The sequence below is a fragment of the Sturnira hondurensis genome, unplaced genomic scaffold (assembly GCF_014824575.4).
Source record: "Sturnira hondurensis isolate 20B ecotype Veracruz unplaced genomic scaffold, ASM1482457v3 Scaffold0002597, whole genome shotgun sequence".
Lineage (NCBI taxonomy): Eukaryota > Metazoa > Chordata > Mammalia > Chiroptera > Phyllostomidae > Sturnira > Sturnira hondurensis.
This window is the reverse complement of record NW_028075228.1, coordinates 2,291,994-2,311,955: the sequence shown is the minus strand read 5'-3', so window position 1 is coordinate 2,311,955 and position 19,962 is coordinate 2,291,994. Positions and strand designations below refer to the sequence as shown.

Below are 19,962 nucleotides of genomic sequence, written 5' to 3'. Positions count from 1 at the left end.
TTCTAGAATAATGGGTGATGGACTTTTCTTTTTTTACAATGAATATTACTTACATAATCAGTGTAAAAACCATTTTTTTTAACTTAAAAAAAATTTTCTAAGATTTTATTTATCTATCTTTAGAAGGGAAGGGAAGGAGAGAAGGAGAGAAATATCAATGGATAGTTGTTTCTCATGCGTCCCTGCTGGGAACTGGCCTGCAACCCAGGCATGTGCCCTGACTGGGAATCGAACCACGATCATGTGGTTCACAGGCCCGTGCTCAACCCACTGAGCTACACCAGCCAAGGTGTAAAAACCATTTTTAAAAAATGAAGTCCAACTGCAGGCAAGAGAAAAGGACTATAAGCCACAGTTTACCTCCACTCTGCCCCGTCTTCACAACACCAGGCCCGTCCCAGCCAAAAGTACAGCAACCACAGGAAGGTGGGTCCACCGCCAGGGATCTGAGGGGGCTGCATTAACCTGGTCCTCAAGGAGAGACATCAGTGTACTATTCAAGAAAGGATCAGAACTACGAAGAGCCAGGCATAAGACTTCCGCTCTGACCAGGATGAAGCAACCTGCACCACGTAAACAAGGGGAACACTGGACAAAATCTATGAAGGAACTGAAGTGGGACAACAACGGGCAGCACAGCACTGCGACCCTGTGGGTGGTGAGTGGAAACAGTGACTCTGTGCCTCCTCCGGAGGCAGCCCTACACCCTGGTGCAGGGAAAGGAGCCCAAGAGAGCAGGTGGTCCTGTTCAGCTGAGGAGACAAAGGTCAAGAGTACAGGGATGCTGAGGTAGCTAGAATTCGCAGGCAAAGTATTGGACAGAGAGCACCTAGAAACCCTCACAGGGTCCCAAGGCCTTTGAGCACTAAGCTGGACACCTGCAGGAGAGGCTGGAAAAAGAATCACCACTGTGAGGCTGAAAGCCTAACAATGACCTGCACTTACATAGAGCTTTGAAACAGGTGATGTCCGGCCAGACACAGTGAAAGATGTCACTGAACAGCCAGAGCACTCAGTAGAGTCCCCCAAAAGGACACACCCTAGGGCAGGGGTGTCAAACTCATTTTCACCGGGGGCCACATCAGCCTCACAGTTGCCCTCAAAGGGCTGACTGTAATTTTAGGAGTATGTAAAGGTAACCACTCCTTAACTAGGGGCAAGGAGCTCAGCACAGCCACCAGTAGAAACAGGTGCCAGCCAGATAAAACAAGGCGGAGGGCCAGATATGGCCCATGGGCCTTGTGCTTGCCACACGTGCCCTAGAGCTAAGTCATTCCTACAAAAGTTTCAAAAGGATCACAATGACCTGCAGGTGACTTAATTGCTGCCAAAACAAAACTCATCCATTGCTGACAGATTAAAACAAAATCCAGACAGTCAGCACGTAGCATTCACAAAGTTCTGCATCCAACTGCACAGTCCCAGTTAGAAAATGTGTCTTAAGGAAAAAGGTCAGTCCACAGAAAGAGACCCAGAAATGACAAAGATGAGAAAATCACCAAATAAGGACTTCAAACCATACTTCTTTATAAGTATGTCCCAAAGTTTCAAGGAAAACGTGAACATAATACACAAACATGGAAAGAATGATCAAGAACCAAATGATATCTACAGCTGAAGAATACCATACGTAAAATTAATAATCCACAAGTTCACAGCATATCCACTTACCTTGAAGGGCAATAAAAACAATCAACATGAAAAGAGAAAAAAGAATTTTTAAAAAAGGAGAGACAGCTATTGCACTGACGAATAATATTAAACAGTCTAACACATATATTGGACTTTAAGAAAATCACAAAGGTACATCAAAATCAAATCGCTAAAAAACCAAAGACAGATTTGAGACTTCTGGCCAAGATGGAGGCGTAGGTGAAAACACTGTGCCTCCTTGCACAACCAAGATCAAAGACAACAAAGTTTTAGTAACAAAAACACAACCAAAACAGACAGAAAATTGAACTATACAGAAGTCTGACAACAACGAACCATTCAGCCAGACCGGTAAGAGGGGCGAAACCAGGAAACCAGTCAGTGGCTGGCACAGCAGGGTCGCACAGAAAAAAGTGGCCAGACCAACCCAGGCGTGCGGGCAGCGGTTGGCAGATCCCAGGCGTGGGGTGGGAATGGGCGGACCCAGTGAGGGCGCAAGGTGGCTGGCTGACTGTGGTCACACATTCACACTCAGATAAACCAGGCAAAGGAGCGACCAGTGAGACAGACTGCACAAACCAGGGCCCCAGCAATGGGAATTAAAGCCTAAAAGCACCAATTGGAAAAACTTTCGGAGTCAAGGTGCCGGGAGAGGCTCCCAGGCTCACAGAGAGTTTGTTGGAAAGACCCACAGGGTCCTGGAGGGTGCACAAGCCCACACACCTGAGAACCAGCACCAGAAGGGCCCAATTTGCTTGCAGGAAGCAGCAGAGGGGATCAAAATCCAAGAGACAGCGTTGAACAAGTGCCATTGCCCCTCTCTGACCCCGTCCCCACATACAGCATCACAACCCAGCCACTGGGTCACCCCGCCCTGGTGAATACCTAAGGCTCCGCCCCTCATACCTAACAGGCATGAACAGACCAAAACATTATGGCTCGAGAATAATAGCTCAAAGCCTCAGAGCCAATACTTCTAAGCGACCAAGAGATAGCCAACCTATCAGATGTAGAGTTCAAAACACCAGTGATCAGGATAAGATGCTGACAGAAATGGAAGATTTTAGTCACAAATTAGATGAACAAATGAAGGCTAAACCAAGTGAAATGGAGGGAAATACACAGGAAACCAATAGTGATGGGAAGGAAACTGGGACTCAAATCAAGGGAGTGGACCAGGTGGAAGAAAAAAAACGACCAAACATAAAAGAATGAAGAAACAAGAATTCAAAGAAATGAGAAGAGGCTTAGGAATGTCTAAGACATCTTTAAACATTCCAACATCTGAACTATAGGGGTACCAGAAGGGGAAGAGGAAGAGCAACAAGTGGAAAACTTATTTGAACAAATAATAAAGGAGAACTTCCCCAGTCTGGCAAAGGAAATAGACTTCCAGGAAATCCAGGAAGCTCAGAGAGTCCCAAAGAACTTGGACCCAAGGAGGAACACACCAAGGCACATCGTAATTACATTAGCCAAGGTTAAAATGAAGGAGAAAATTCTAGAAGCAGCAAGAGATAAGGGGACAGCCCTGGCTGGTGTAGCTCAGTGGACTGAGCACGGGCCTGTGAACCAGAGGATCGCGGTTCAATTCCCAGCCAGGGCATATGCCTGGGTTGCAGGCCAGTTCCCTGCAGGCCAGCTCCCAGCAGGGGACACACGAAAGGCAACCATACATTGACGTTTCTCTCCCTCTCTCCTTCCCCTCTAAAGATAAATAAATAAATAAAATATTTTAGAAAAGGAAATTTAAATAAAAAAAAGAGAGAGATAAGGGGACAGTCACCTACAAAGGAGTGCCCATCAAACTGTCAGCTGATTTCTCAAAAGAGACCTTACAGGCAAGAGGAGGCTGGAAAGAAGTATTCCAAGTCATGCAATCCAAAGACCTACATCCAAGATTGCTCTATCCAGCAAAGCTTTCATTTAGAATGGAAGGACAGATGAAGTGCTTCTCAGATAAGGTCAAGTTCAAGGAGTTCATCATCACCAAGCCCTTATTATATGAAATGTTAAAGGGACTTAACTAAGAAAAAGAAGATAAAAACTATGAACAGTGAAAGGACAGCAAACTCACAGTTATTAACAACCGCACCTAAAACAAAAGCAAGCTAAGAGGACAGCTAGATCAGGAGCAGAACCACAGAAATGGAGATCACATGGAGGGTTAGCATCAGGGGAGTGGGAGGAGGAGAAGGTACAGAGACTAAGTAGCATAGATGGTAGGTAGAAAATAGGGGGAGGGCAAGAACAGTAGGGGAAATACAGAATCTATAGAACTTGTGACACATGGACATAAACTCAAGGAGGGGAATGGTGGGGGTGGGGTTGTGCAGGGTGGAGGGGAATGAAGGGGGGGAATGGGACAACTGTAATGGCATAATCAATAAAATATATTTAAAAAAAACAAAACCCAAAGACAAAGATAAAATCTTTTAAGCAGCCATAGAGGGGAAAAAAGACTGAGTACAGAGAAATTAAGTCTTNTCATGAAATCCAAAGACCTACAGCCAAGAATGCTTTATCCAGCAAAACTTTCATTTAGAATGGAAGGACAGATAAAGTGCTTCTCAGATAAGGTCAAGTTCAAGGAGTTCATTATTACCAAGCCCTTATTATATGAAATGCTAAAGGGACTTATTTAAGAAAAAGAAGATGAAAAATATGAACAGTGAAAGGACAGCAAACTCACAGCTATTAACAACCACACCTAAAACAAAAGCAAACCAAGAGGACAGCTAGATCAGGAGTGGAACCATAGAAATGAAGAACACATGGAGGGTTAGAAACAGGGGAGTGGGAGGGGGAGAAGGGGGGAGAAGGCACAGAAAATAGCATAGATGGTAGGTAGAAAATAGGTAGTGGGGAGGGTGAGAATAGTGGGGGAAATATAGAATCCAAAGAACTTGAGACACGTGGTTATAAACTAAGGGGGGCAGAATGGTGGGGGAGGGAGGGTGCGGGTGGAAGGGATTGAAGGGGGGAATAGAACAACTGTAATGGTATAATCAATAAAATATATTTAAAAAAAAAAAAAAAAAAAAATTTCTTTAGAGTTCTGCCAAGATGGAGGCATAGGTGGAAACACTGTGCCTTCTCCCACAACCAAGTTTGAACACAACAAAGGTTTGGAGAACTAGGACACACCCAAAGATCAGAAAACGGAATTATACGGAAGTCCGACAACTACGAACCGTTCAACGGGGACGGTAAGAGAGGTGGAGCTGGGTCGTGGGCAGGACAGATCCCCCGACCTAGGCGTGCAGGCAGCGCGGAACCAGTCGGGGTGCGGGGCAGACTGACCGCGGTCGCACATTCGCACACAGTGAGACGGACCACACAGGCCCCAGGGAGCGAACCCAGTGGTGGAGAGCTGACAGCGGTGGCACACTTGCGTGCAGTGGAACGAAACGCATGGGCCTGGTGACGGTGGTGGCTGCAGCACCGGGGCCTTGGCGGCAGGTGGCAGACGGGAAACCGTTGTCCCTCTTTGACCCCGCCCCCACATACAGCATCACAACCCAGCGACTTAGTTGCCCCGCTCTAGTGAACACTTTAGGGCTCTAATCCTGCTACGGAACAGGCATGAACAGCCCAAAAGATGGTGCAAGAAGAACTCAAAGTCCCAGAGCCAATAACTCTAAGCAACCGAGAAATTGCCAGCCTCTCAGAAGCACAATTCAAGACACTATTTATCAGGATGCTCACAGAACTGGTAGATTATAGTCACAAATTAGAGGAACAAAGTCACAAATTAGAGGAACATATGAAGACTAAACTAATTGAAATGAAGGGAGATGCACAGGAAACCAATAGTGATGGAAAGGAAACTGGGACTCAAATCAATGGAATGGACCAGGAGGAAGAACAAAACATCCCACCAGAAAGGAATGAAGAAATGAGAATTCAAAAAAATGAGGAGAGGCTTAGGAACCTCCAGGACATCTGTAAACGTTCCAACATCCGAATTATAGGGGTACCAAAAGGGGGAAAGAAACAGCCACGAGTGGAAAACTTACTAGAACAAATAATAAAGGAGAACTTGCCCAGTCTGGCAAAGGAAATAGACTTACAGGAAATCCAGGAAGCTCAGAGAGTCCCAAAGAACCTGGACCCAAGAAGGAACACACCAAGGCACATCATAATTACATTAGCCAAGATTCAAATGAAGGAGAGAATCCTAGAAGCAGCAAGAGATAAGGGGACAGTCACCTACAAAGGAGTACCCATCACACTGTCAGCGGATTTCTCAAAGGAGACCTTTCAGGCAAGAAGGGGCTGGAAAGAAGTATTCCAAGTCATGAAATCCAAAGACCTACATCCAAGATTGCTCTATCCAGCAAAGCTTTCATTTAGAATGGAAGGGCAGATGAAGTGCTTCTCAGATAAGGTCAAGTTCAAGGAGTTCATCATCACCAAGCCCTTATTATATCAAATGTTAAAGGAACTTATCTAAGAACAAAATGATCAAAACTGTGAACAGTAAGATGACAACAAACTCACAACTATCAACAACAGAACCTAAAAAAAACAAAAACAAAACAAACTAGTAGAGGAACAGAATCATAGACATGGAGGGTTATCAGCAGGGAGGGGGTGGGAGGGAGATGGGGGAAAAGGAACAGGGAATAAGAAGCATAAATGATAGGTACAAAATAGACAGGGGAAGCGTAAGAATAGTATGGAAAATGGAGAAGACAAAGAACTTCTACGTATGACCCACAGACATGAACTAAGCGGTGGGGGGCGGGGGGAGAGATGCGGGATGAAGGGAATAAAGGGGAGGAAAAAATGGGACTATAATAGCAAAATCAATAAAATATGCTTAAAATACATAAATACGTATATGTATATTTATGAACACATACACATAGTTGTTGTGAAGTAACTAAACTGACAACCAACAACAGCCTGTCGGGGTCTGACGCAGGCAAAGCACGAGGCAGGGGCCCAGTGAACAGAGTGGGCGGCACTGCCCCAGGGGTAGGGCCAGGCCATCCTCTCCAGCACCCACTGTCCCACCTGTCCCACAAAGCTATCTGCTTCCCAAGTATTTGGATTTGTTTGCTGTTGTCTTAACTGCAGTAAAATTACGTGTGGAAAGCTGTAAGTCAACAACTCTCCTTCTAAATGCCAAATAAACAAACAAGCAAAACCAACACACAATGAAGTCCAAAATAACACACAGACTCTGAAAGGATTTTGACATCAGCGAGCCGCACGCTTCAGCTTCGTGAAAGCTGAGTCCTAAGAATGTGTGACACCATCAGGATCAAAGTAAATGCAAAATATGGGACATCATAGGGAAAGGCAAACTCATCTTTTTTTGTCGCTATGTCCCAGCCCTAGAATGGTGCCTTACCTGTAAAAAATACTCAGCATTTCCTGAGGGAAAAAACCTAGGAGTCCTGCACTGCCTGCTCAGACGGACTGAAATGAAGCTGCAACTTAGTTGGAGGCTAACACCTGCAGCAGTGCAAATGAACACTGTCAGTGGAACTCCGCTTATTTCACGAGTAAACGTTTGTGTATAATGATTCTTCTCCATAAACTACTTACTGTTCATGAATGCACTTAAGGCCAACACAAGAACACAGAAGACATTTTTTATTGAGCCATACGAAACTTTTTACTATTTTATAAGAGAATGCATTTTGTTTCAAGGGAGTTTTAGTTACTACTTTGGGAGAAACAAGTATCAGGTGAGAGGAAGACAGAACTCGGCCTGCGCACCGCCACCGCCTCACCCAGCCCTGGATTCCCAACAGCCCCGCCCCCTCACCCCCAGCAGTCCAGGCAGCGCAGTCTGGCCACTCCCTTCTCCTCCCCAGTCACCTAATCACACATCCAGCAGACTCTGCCCCCCTTTACTTTCTCTCACTGGGTTGTATTCGTTTTACAAAGGGCCATCTAAACTCTCAAATTACACACTAAACTTCACCCCATCCCAAAATCCAAAATCTAGAAGAATAAAGAGCATACGTATAAAGCTTTCCTTTCTACTCTTTTACCCTCTAATTGATTAAAGAGAAAACAGAGACCATGGCTTCTAACATCATATTCATTAAACTAGTCTATAATGAGAAAACTTTTATGTCTCAAAACTTTCACGTGGTAGAATCTGAACTGCAATACCTTTACGCAAGACTTTATAGCCAAGTCTGTTTCCCATCGCTGTGGTTCACTAAGGAATTCACAACATAAACAACAAGCCAACCTTAACTACGAAGGTATTACTAAGGCCCAGACTAATGCTGAGCCTCACCAGGCTCAGCATACGAACCAGAGCCTGCTGAGCACCCTGCCAAAAGAACTGAATTTAAAAATTGCTAAGATTTTTATAACTCCAATTCTTCAAGGACATTTAATAACTGTGAGTAAATGGATGAGACAATAAGCACGAGAGCAGCCCCTATCCTGCACCATGTGACAGGCACAAAGCCTGACGGCCCCATCGGGACATCAGCACTCTTGGGGCCCGAGACTGACGAGGCATCCAGGAGGACGGGGGACGCGGAGTGCTCTCCACTGCGACGGCACAGGACCCAGTCCTCAGCCTAGAGGCTGGGGCAGATGATTCACACTCCAGAAATGCAGTGGGCTCTGGTGAACCAACTCAAACTCATCAAAATCCACTCATTTATTAAAATTCAAGTGATTAAATCTGATCTTCCAACCTGAACACAAGTGCATTCCTCTTTTCCCAAAGATAAACTAGTGGAAATGCTTACAAGCCTTCACGTGCACAGGACTGTCATGCAGTTCCGGCAGGCAGGTCCTCCTCTTACCCACTCTCGGGCCAGGAAGCTACTTCTCAGTACAGAAACAGAAAGAGAACCACACACACCATGGTGGGCTCATCTGCCTCCACCTTGGACAGGTATCACTCACTCAATTGTTTTTTTGAGCCCCGACACTGTTCCAAATGCTGGGTTATAATAATGAAGAAGACCAAGTGCCTGTCCTCATGCAGCTAAACAGAATCTGAAACCAGGACCCCTTCCCGGACAGGGTCACAGCTCTGACAGAGCCCCCCCGGGGTAAGCAAAAGCCAGGCAACAACACACTGATTTAGTGCTACTCCTTCATCATCCCTGTTACGTACGACTCATTCATTTACAATACCTATTTGCCAAGCAGCATTTACACCTCTTTTGAATGGTGTTCTCTTTTAGCTCTCTAGACACCAGACCTTGGGCCTATGGAAGCCTCTCTCAATCAAATGGAGAAGGAGCAATCTGCCAACTAAGACATGCCAGGCACCAAGCTGGGTATTTTGCCCGGATTATTTCATATGCTCTTCACACTACCTGGAGGAGCAGGTATCCATCTTGCTGTCTTTCAGGTGAATGCACTGATATGTGAAGAAGTTCAGTAACAAGTTAAGCTGGAAACCAGCAAAGCGATGTGCAAGGCCGAGCCTCTCTGCACCAGGCTGCCTGTCACTTGCCAATACTGCAAGTCTCTAACAGAACCCTCAGCATAAAGCCTGGAAGGGAACACAGAGGAGGATAAGGGTGAACACTAACACATACCTGGTGAGCACAGCGCCTTGGAGGTGGACTGGGGATTTCAACCTTGGTCCAGGTGTCCTTTCTGATGTTGTAGACATAGAGTTCATTGTATAAAAAGGTCTGCAGGAAGGAAGAGGAGCTTTACTGTCATGAGTGATGCTCCCATGCATCACTGTGACAGTAAGTAGAAAGAAGGATCTCAATCACTAAACTTCCTGAAAATGTATCCTAAAGCAATACAAGTCTTATCAATGCAGGACAGGTGCAGCTGGTCCCCTGGATCCTTTAGGATGCTGACACAAAGAAAAAGACCATCTGTCTACCATGCGGCGAAGGTGAACTTCATGCTTTTCTGTTTCATACACAACTCTGAAACACCAGTCTTTCTGGCCTTTTTTAAAAAGACTTTATTTATTTATTTTTAGAGAGAGGGGAAGAGAGGGAAAAAGGGAGGGAAAGAAAACACCAAGTGTGACTGCCTCTCGCACACCCCCAATTGGGGACCTGTCCTGCAACCCAGGCATGTGCCCTGACTGGGAATTGAACCAGCAAATTTTCAGTTCACAGGCCGGCACTCAATCCACTGAGCCACACCAGCTGGGGTCTTTCTGGCTTTTTTAAAAATAAAACTTAGCTCTAAATCAGTACTTTTCCTACTCAAAACAACTTTGGAAACCCATCATAAGGAAAAACAGCACAATCAAACTGAAGGGCTAGTGTGCTGGCCAACCTCTAGCAGGCAGTAAGGCGTGACCCTAAAGGTCACTAAAGAATGCTATTACTTGTCACGGACATTGTCAGAGACCAGGCCTAAGAACTCAGGAGGTGGGATACCTGAGAGGGGAGTTAAAGGACAAACGAGTATTTGATATCTCTGCTTTAAATTAATTTTACTCCAAAAGAGCCCCATGGAAATTTGGGAAGAAAAGAAAAACATATATACTTTACTTTTTGGCCATTGAAATATTCACCTCCGAAAAGGATTAATTCATCTTTCTCAGGATGAGCGGAGAAAGAGGCATTTAACCTGTAAGAGACAAAAGCAGCAGGTCAACACAAAACCGAAACACTGGCTACCCAATCCGAGATCCGTTCATTCTCCCACCAGAGGGCTTTACCAGGGATGAGCCTCTTCTAAACTTTTGTGCAAGAGGAGGCTGGGGCTAAAAACAGAGGGCATACTCCCACGGCATCAAGCAGTGATAAGCCTAGGTGCTCCTACTTATGTGCCAAATTTTTTAAAACTCTGTTTTATTTTAGGGATCTACCCTCTTAAATTACATTCAAAACTGCCCTTAAATGTCCAGTATTTATGCATTTCAATATACATCCTAGACAACTTCTATATGGAAAAAATGGCAAATAACGCTCCACTTAATTCACACACAAGGACCAAAGAATAGCTAGAAGGAAATCATACATATACCCCACTTCCATGAAAAGTAATGAAAGCTATGGTAACTGAGAAGGTCAGTCACTGGAAATTGCCCTTCCTTCAAAATTCTCGAGTGGCACTTTCCCAAAGAGTATTCAGTAACACTAACTCCAAGAAGTGCTTCTGGGGGGTGGGAGGGTGGAGCCTGAAGGTCAAATACGTTTGGAAAATCTGAATACCTTTCCCCTGGAGGTTTATCGTACACATGAACATCTAACAGGCTGAGAAATTCTGCAGTAAAGAAACCAGTGTTAAAACAGTGCTGCTGTGGCAGTCTCTCAAAAGTTAAACACAATTTTCCACTCCTAGGCATGTGGTCAAGAAAAGTGAGAACTACAACGTTCATTACACCACAATCCGCAGCAGCCCTGAAGTGGAGACCACCCAGGTGACCACCAATGGATCTGTGGACGAAATGCGGTCACCCACACACGGAACACTGTTCAATCTCAAAAGGAACAACGTTCAGGCTCACGCTACAACACGCAGAGCTTGAGGGCACTGTGCTAAGTGAAAAATGCCAGTTGCAGAAGGACAGATATTGCACACTCCACTAACATGAAATATTTAGAACAGGGAAACCAGAGGGACAGGAAGTAGGGTAGAGGTCCCCAGGGAACAGGAGAGGGGGGTGGAGAGCATCTGCTGAATGGGAACAGAGGTCCTGGTTGGGGGATGCAGCTATTGGAAATACATGGTGGGGATGGTTGCATTGTGATGCATTGTGATGTAAGTAATCCCACAGATTTGTCTGGTTAAAATGGTTAAAGTGCAAAATTCTATTTTTTTAAAGATTTTATTTATTTTTAGAGAGAGGGGCAGGGAAGGAGAAAAAAGAGGAAGAGAATCATCCATATGCAGTTGCCTCTCACATACCCCTCACTGGGGACCTGGCTGGTGACCCAAGCGCGTGCTCTGACTGAGAATCGAACCAGCGACCCTTTGGTTCGCAGGCTCACACCCAATCCATTGAACTAAACCAGCCAGGGTGGAAAATTCTATGTTTTATAGATATTTTATCACAATAAAAAAATTTTCAAAAAAAGGACACCAGTGTTCTCCAAAGTTCTTTGAACACAAATCTTTTTCTCAATTTTCTGTGGAAAAGTAACATGCACAACAAGAAACAATTCAATTTTGGTGCAGACTACTGAAGTGTCACTGCCATCCGAGCCCATCCACAGCCACCGTCTGCAAGTCACAGACACGCGAGCACAGTATCCTCGTCTCCCCCTGAATTACATCTCAGCTGATACTTGGGAACACACACCTACAAAACTTGGTAATTTTCATGGCCGTGTTACCATAACGTGATGGAGAGGTAGCAGATGAGAAGTCACTATGACTGCCAACCAAAAGGCTTGATCTCATACCTCAGCTCCATCAACTGCAAGGGACCATTCCCAGCTGACCCAGGGAATCTCCAACCTTTCCCATTACATCCTGACATTCAACCTGGCTTTTGGGGCAACCTTATTTTAGGAAAAGTTCTGAAAAGTCATCCAAAAATGATCAATCCACAAGTGGCTTCGCTCAGGGGTGCTATACATATGAAGCCTTAAAGATCTCAAGAATTTATCTGCTTCAACAATTCAAATGAAAAAATACATCTACCACACGTGCAGCGTATGTGCGGCCCCAATGATAACACACTGAATAAAGGGGAAAACAGAACGAGACTCCCAGGGGAAGTTATTAGCACCACGCTCTAACCAACTGAGCTAATCGGCCAGCTCAGGGGAAGTTACTAAGTGAAGAACAGGAAGGGCTCTCCAACTTCAGTAGCTGCTGAAAAGCTGCCGCATCAGATCACCTGGCTCCAGGCAAATCAAGTGGCCAACCCAGCCCCGCCCACAGGTACTAATTAAGTCCTGGGTCCCAGGCCAGCAGAATTCAGGTGGCAGAGCCACTACCTGCTGTGGGGGCGACTGTTCCCAAACGTCCCGTCCCGTCCACCACGGATGAAAGTAAACACTACTAAGACATGATCTGCTTGGGGAGAAGAGGTGGCCAGTTTCTCTGAGGAAAAAGGGGTTGAGCAGTGGCCAGTTTCTCAAGGGAAAAAGGCTTCAAACCCCTTTCTCCAAGGGCTTTTATTGGGCTGTAATACACAGGAATACAGGGCAACAAGGATCAAACAGTAGGTAACATTTCAAAGAAATCTGAGGGCTTAGTCCGAGTTAGAGTCAGTCAGGAAGGGGGTTTTGCAGAAACTTTAGGGTTTCCTGCTCGGATATATGAATGAAAACACTCTTAGCAAAGCAGGCTTCATAGGATTTTGAGGAATTCTTTGTGATGCCAGATCCACCCCCGGAACACACACAAACACACACACAAACTCTAGCAAGCCAAGAAGCTGCACCCCTCCCCATCAGGTATTCAGGCTTAAGTGGATTAGAGCCAGGAAGTGCTTCTCCCAGAGGACATGGGGTCTCCGGCTACGTCACATAGCCGGGGGTAGGGAGTGGGAGGGGTCTATTGCTTGCTCTTTGTCGAAGCCCACCAAGTCCTTCCATGATGGCCTCCCAAGTGATCATGTCTGGCCTAGGCTGCCCCTTGCTGTGAGGAGACTTACGCATCAACAACACAGACCAAGCTTTGGGAGCAGGGAGAGGAAACTGAGGCAGCATTTGCTACCAGAGACAAGCTTTGTCTCCTGTGGCTCGCATTCCAGAGGTCACTCGCTCATCCTTAGCCACAGAGGGTAGAGTTCCAGTGTTAGAGGAAACTGGCAGCTACTTTAAGACTTAGCACAGCACCCAGAGAATGACTTGGTTGTTTTTGCTTCTTGATTCTGTAAACTGCTTGTCGCCTGCGCGCCAGAGATAACGCTCCGCTCCTTACCCTATAAAGCAACTGTTCCCCGCTGCTCGGGGCCCAGAACTTGGAGACGGCCTCCTCTGGGTCTGCATGCATAAATAAAGGATCCACTTCGCTTCCTCTGTGTTCAGCCTGAGTTCTTCCCGTAAGAGCAGTTCCTGAAACCAGGCAGAGCGGTCCGCGACAACCTGCCCCTCACTGAACTGAAGGCAGCACTACAACCACCTCCCTGCCTGAGGCACTGGACCCCGGGCCTCCACTCAGACCGACGACAGCCCTGGGACTAAACTCTGAGAGACACAAAGCAAATCATTTCTCAGCCACACACACAGTCCCAAATGCTTGTGAAGCTAATGTGTTTCCCCTTCTCTGGTACCTCTTTATTAGGGTCACCTGGCCTTTGCTAGGTTCCTAACTCAGTGCATTTGCTGTTTTTCCTCTGCTGTTGGCAAATATACAGATTACAGAGCCTAAAAGCAAACTATAAAACAACTGGAATGCCGAGGACGAGAGGACAAGAACTGCCCAGAAGAATGAGAAGTCGGATGAAACACGAAGCCTGCTCTTTTCGGCTTATCCCACAAGTGTTTGAAATCCTTTTGGAATTTGCACCGAATTTACAAATCCATTTAAAATGGCTTACATACAATTTATACTTAATAATCACATTTTTCACAAGAATTTAAAAGCATTATAAACAAACACAGCTAAAAGCTACTGTGACTTTAAGTTTTCCACCAGTGACAGGCACTTTTAAAATGCCTTAAGAACCAAGCAAAGCTCATTAGGACAACACTGCAGTCCACGAATTTTTACCAGCTGGGGAGCTTTCACACCTGCCACAATGCCCCAGGTGTACAGCTCTGCTGAGACCTCATTTCCATGTGTCTGCATGACAAGAGGGCCGAAGAAAGTGCAAACGTGTTCTGTGGGAGCTGATCAGAACAGGTTTCAAAAGGGAAAATGTCCCAAGTACCTGATGAAGACATGCTGCCTACTTATAGCATTTTATACAAGAGAACGGTTAGGAGCTGTAACACACAGCTCTGCTCACTCACCTCGGTGAAGGTGGGGGACAGGGCGTTTCCACGACCTGGGTCTTTCTGGCATCCAGTGTCTGGAAATGGGCTATGAGAGCTTCGAGATCTTCCTAGAGGCAGACAAGCAGCCACACGTGAGACGTTCCCTTAAACCCTACTATGGGGTCAAAAGCCTGGGGCAACTTTCGCACTGTCCACAGACAGAATCTGACACACGCAAAAAAACGCTTCACCTTACAGGTGGTTTTCTTGCAAGTGTGGGTGCATAAGCGCATCATCTCATTCTAAACCCAAACACTCCCCTGCAAAGGGCTTTCCACTTAAATAAGCCCCCCCTGACTTCACACCACCATCTTCAGGCACCTCTCAGAAACCCAGCACCGGGCAACCCCACCAGCCCACTTTGCTGGCTGCATAGCGGTATCCGATATGGCAATGCCTGCTCACACATTTTTGTTTTCATCTCTCTCCCACCAAAATAGTAAGAGCTCCAGGCAAGACTTGTCAGCCTGCTTAGAACAGAGCCTGCATGGCAACTATGGGCCGAAGCCACTCTGTGTAAGAGGGTCTCTATTTTTACAACTGCAAACAGGACTTAAGATTTACCTGCACAGCTGGGTGGCACTGCAACCTGGTCTTCCCACCCCGAGTCCAGTGCCTGTTTCCCCCTGGTAACCTCCCCCAGTCCCCGAAAGGTGATGTGTGACCTGTGTGTCAGGAGGAAAGTCCCCCTCTATCCCTTTTCTCTTCTCAAAAGCTCAGCTGATGCTGCGACCTGGAATATATCCCCTGCCTTCCTCCCTACTCCCCCCTTTCTCTCGGTTCCTTTATCAGAACATACTCCCTTGGCCTAAACAGCCACCTCCCCCGCACTTCCACCATGGGAGCCATTGTCTGGAATCAGGTGCTCATTACTCTCCAGACTTTTTTAATTTATTGATTTTAGAGAGAGGAAGGAAGTGAGAGAGAAGGAAGGGGAGGAAGGGGAAGAGAGAGAGAGAGATGGAGAGGGGGAGAGGGAGTGAGGGGAAGGGAGAAAGAGGGGAAGACTGATTTGTCATTCCACTTATTTATGCATTCATCGGTTGCTCCCTGTATGTGCCCTGACCAGAGATGGAACCCAAGCCTTGGCGTTTCAGGACGATGCTCTAACCAACTGAGAACCCAACCAGCGCCTCAAGTATTTCTTTACACTCTTACTGCATGTACATAAAAGAAGGTCCTTGAATAACATCATTCCATTATAACACTGATGAGATGCCATAGGACAGCAGCATCAAACTCATTTTTACCAAGGGCCCAATGTAATCTTAGGACTGTGCAAATGTAACTACTCCTTAACTAGGGGCAAGGAGCTCTATATTCGGCCCTTTGAAGGCAACCGTGAGGCTGCCGTGGCCCCTGGTGAAAAGGAGTTTGACACCCCAGCCACTGGAACTTAACCACTGCTTACATCAGTTAGCCTAGGGCAAAAGTGATTTCGATATACAGCCACACACTGGGGATGTTGTGGCTTCAGTCTCAGAGCACTGCATTAAAGCAAGTATAACAATAAAGCGAATTAGAATCTGTTTTTGCTGGTGGGGGTCTTACCCTCAATTTGTAAAAAAAACCTCACTATCTAAGAAACACAGTAAAACAAGGTATGCCTATAATATGTCATTTCACTTAGAGTCATTCACAGAAGCCATGGACAAGGCTAAGTAAGGACTTTCTGTATTGTCTGCATTTCTCAATTCCACCTCAATGGTATCATGCTGCGTATCTTGCAAAACGCCCTTCTGAACACTCTGACACACTGGACCCACTCCCTTTCACTGGGGCCGAGCTACTGCTCCCCCACGGCTTCTCTACCCAGCCTGCTCATGAACACACACCTGGGTCAGTTTCAGTGTCTTGTTCATATAAACAACACAACCATGGCCACTGTCTCCGTCTTTGCGTAGTCGAGGGGAGTTTTTCCAAGGTAACCTGCAGGTGCATAACTACAGGCAGCAGCTTCCACCAGTCTAGATATCGACAAAATAAGGTGCAAAGAGACCCTGCCAGTTTTCACCCTCACAGCGTCTATGAAAATGTCCATTATCCTGATACTTCTATGCAGGTAGTTAGTTACATTAACGGCTGTCCTGTTCACTGACACGTCCCTAATGCCTAATGCGCTGCCTTAAGCATTCAAGACAAGTTATTGAGTGACTGGAATTTTACAGAAAGACCAGGAAGTAGGAGGAACTGTTGGAGTCACAATTAGTTCGGAGCTCCTGGTCCAGTGTCATTCATCTCAGGAATTACCTTCCTTAAAGTGGATAAGGTGGGAGGAAGAAGTGGCTTTCAGTGGAAGGAATGGTGTGAAGGGACAGCTGCTCTACCCATCCTGGGGCACGCTGGCAGTAGCCCACTTTTATGCACTTAACCCCAGGCACATGTTGGGCGCAGGTCTGGTTGCTCCACTCAGTAATAGCACAGGCTCTGCCTTCTGGCGACCAGCTTCAACTCCTACTTCTTGTCACTTCACAGCTGTGTGACCCTGAGAGGTGTATTTTGATTTCCTATTGGATGGGGACGCCAAAGCTACCTAATTCACCTGGTTGTGAGGATGAAAGCCCATAAAGCACAGTCCCTGGAACAGAGCAAACACTCATGAACCACGATAAACTGCCCCAGGTTAGGGAACAGACAGCAATGGTCAATAGAAAGCAAAACGCTCTAAGGTTGTTCCACTTGCAAACCCTAAAGAGACAGAGAGAGAGAGACAGAGAAAGAGACGGGGTGGGGGGGAGGGGGGAGGAAGAGAGAGGAAGAGAGAGGGAGAGAGGGGGAGGGAGGGGGAGGGAGGGGGGGGGAGGGGAGGGAGGGGAGGGAGGGGGAGATGAGAAAGAAGAGAGTGGTGGCTACCATCAACTCTCACGGGAAGCCCCAGAGTTTCACTTATTGCACGGATGCTCACTGCTCTTCGTCGTGGTAAGACAGACTTACCGTCTTTTAAAGAGGAAGAGTGCAGGTCAGAAGTTAAGCCCTCGCACCCAGATCACGCCCTTCGCAGACGCGCGCCCGCTCATCCCCGGGTCCTCCTACACTAAGTCCCCGCCGCTCCATCACGCGGACAAATGACACCCGGCCACTCTAGGGCTAAGGAAGACAGGAGACGACAGCAAAGGACCTCGCGCTGAGCAGGAGGAGCGCTCGGGGTCCGTCCCACCGGCGCCGCTCACCTCCTCCTTCCGTGAGCGCTTGGAAACCTTCTTTTCCATTTTGGCTGCCGTCTTCTCCGCCCCGCGGCCCTTCTTCTCCTTCTTGCCTTTCTTGCCCATCCTGCCGGTTTGTAGGGGCGCTGGACACCTAGAATCGAGGAGAGAGGTGCGCGGCGCGCCGGAAGTTCCTGTACGGGGCCGGCGCGCAAAAGTGCGTCATTTCCGGGAGTGCGAGGGTGTGTTGTCGCTGGTTTGTTGCTTAGTCTACAGAAATAGCTTTGAGAGCCTTGTTGCCCCGCTGGCATAGGAGGAGTGACTGGCTGGCCCCAACCAAAAGTAGCGGACCTGCGCCCGGGTCCCCTCCACCTTGCCTCCTTAGCTGTCCAGGGGACGTAGCAGTTGTCGTTTGGGGAGCCATCCAACCTTTCAGGCTTTCAAGACTGTCTTCCGTGCTTCTTATGTTTGGGCAATTTGCTTAATCCTGTGTGGTTGACCCATTTGGGTAACTCCATAAGGGAGCCACGTATATTTTTTTACCTTGGACCCTTTAGGTAATGAAATGATGTGGCTTCATCCGCAGAAAGATTTTCGTGCCCTTACAAGGACTGGCAGACCCTAAGTGAAAATAATCCCTCCCACACAACACTGCCAGGTCTCTTGGGTGCGGAGTATGAAACTGGAAAAGTTGGCATTCAGCTGCCTGTCACTACCAGAACCAATGACTAGGACAAGGATTGATATCTATATGTGCGTTTACTAATGTGCTAGTGATCTGAGAAGACGGCGGGTTAATGCTTTTCCAAACAACCCCAAGCCTCGTCCAAAAACCATTTAAGAAGAAAATGAAATTGGGGGATATTATGGGAAGAAAAGGTAAAATAGGATTCTGACTGGCACAATCTCTAGCACTGCCTGTCAGAGACTAGGAGAGCACCTGTGATGACTGAAAAACAAACAGGAGGAGGAGGAGACCACCAAGATGGAGCTGCAAATGGACCTGGCTCCTGAATCTTCTCTTCGACAACGAGCTGTAAAAAGCCAAATTCTCACTATTGCCCTAAGGAAATCATTCCTTTCCTTCTAGTGCAATATGACTTGAAGAACATGCCTAATTCTTTTGTAACTTTCTAAGAATATGAGGTAATCTTGAAGCAATGCACTTGAAGAAAGATGGCCCTTCAGTCACAGTATGTTTGTCTGCAATACCTTACAGCAGCCTGCTCTTAAGGACTGCAGAAGGGGAGTGAGTTCCCTACTGAAGATTTAGAAGGCTCTGGTAGTGAGGGGATTAATACTTGTATTATGCAAAAAAAAAAAATCTTGAAGCTGAATTGAAAGGCTCTTGGATTATGTGTCATGGTGATGTATGTGTAAGTTGAAATTCTCTTTATGAGAAAGAAATGGAGTAGAACATTTGAAATGAGATCAGAATCCTAAAATAGTAAAAAGATTAAGTACAGGGTTCTATTGTATTGAAATTCACATTTTTGAAACTAATGGATTATTTTAAATCTAATTATATACCATTAACTTCCAAGTGTACTTTTGTGTGGTCAGGCACTCTCTGCCATCTTCAGGTTGAAATCCAGAAGGGAGAAAATATTAGTAATGGACCTAACTAACTGCTAATTTACTGTCACCACCAATAATCAGTATAATTGGGAAGTTCTGTCAAGTGTGGTATAGGTGAGGTGGTTCTTTGCACATTTCCCATATGGACAGTAAGAATACTAAGTCTGTCCTGGCTGGTGTGGCTCCGTGGGTTGAGTGCCCAAACCAAAGGGTTGCCGTTTGGATTCCCAATCAGGACACATGCCTGGGTTTGGGGCCAGGTCCCCAGTAGGGGGTGCGTGACAGGCAACCATACATTGGTGTTTCTCTCCCTCTCTTTCTCCCTCCCTTCCCCATCTCTAAAAATAAATTTAAAATCTTTAAAAAAAAAAAAGAAAACTAAATCTGCCCACCTATTACACAGAATTCTTGGGCGGATCAAGTGAAAACATAAGAAAGCTTAGAAAAAGCAAAAGCAAAATACAAATTTAAGACATTCTATGTGCTGAAAAATGAGGTCGTGATTTGAACTGGCTGACAATCGTTGCATTAACTGGATACTACAATGTGTGGCCATTGTACCAGGTCCCCGGAGAGACAAAACAGAAGACCCAGCCATCAGCTTCCAGGTTTTGTTCTAATGAGAAAACATGATGTTCCTCAAATGCTTTGTGATATGAAGCAAGGAATAAGAAAGGAGGGAGAAGGGGGAAAGGAAAGGAAAGAGGAGGGTGATAGTGAAACCCAAGGGAGAGAGT

At 46.3% G+C, this 19,962-nt stretch overlaps 1 protein-coding gene across 1 annotated transcript in view; it reads right to left on the bottom strand.

The window, feature by feature from the left end:
• The window catches only part of KLHDC4 (kelch domain containing 4), a 61,416-nt gene extending 43,579 nt beyond the window's left edge, over positions 1 to 17,837 (bottom strand). The window contains exons 1-4 of the mRNA XM_037040220.1: positions 17,675 to 17,837; positions 14,481 to 14,572; positions 10,116 to 10,194; positions 9,189 to 9,287 (exon numbers count right to left, since the gene is read on the bottom strand). Coding sequence (XP_036896115.1) covers positions 9,189 to 9,287; positions 10,116 to 10,194; positions 14,481 to 14,572; positions 17,675 to 17,773 — 369 coding nt within the window. The 5' untranslated portion in view covers positions 17,774 to 17,837. The remainder of the gene's footprint in view (positions 1 to 9,188; positions 9,288 to 10,115; positions 10,195 to 14,480; positions 14,573 to 17,674) is intronic.
• Between the last annotated feature and the right edge of the window lie 2,125 nt (positions 17,838 to 19,962).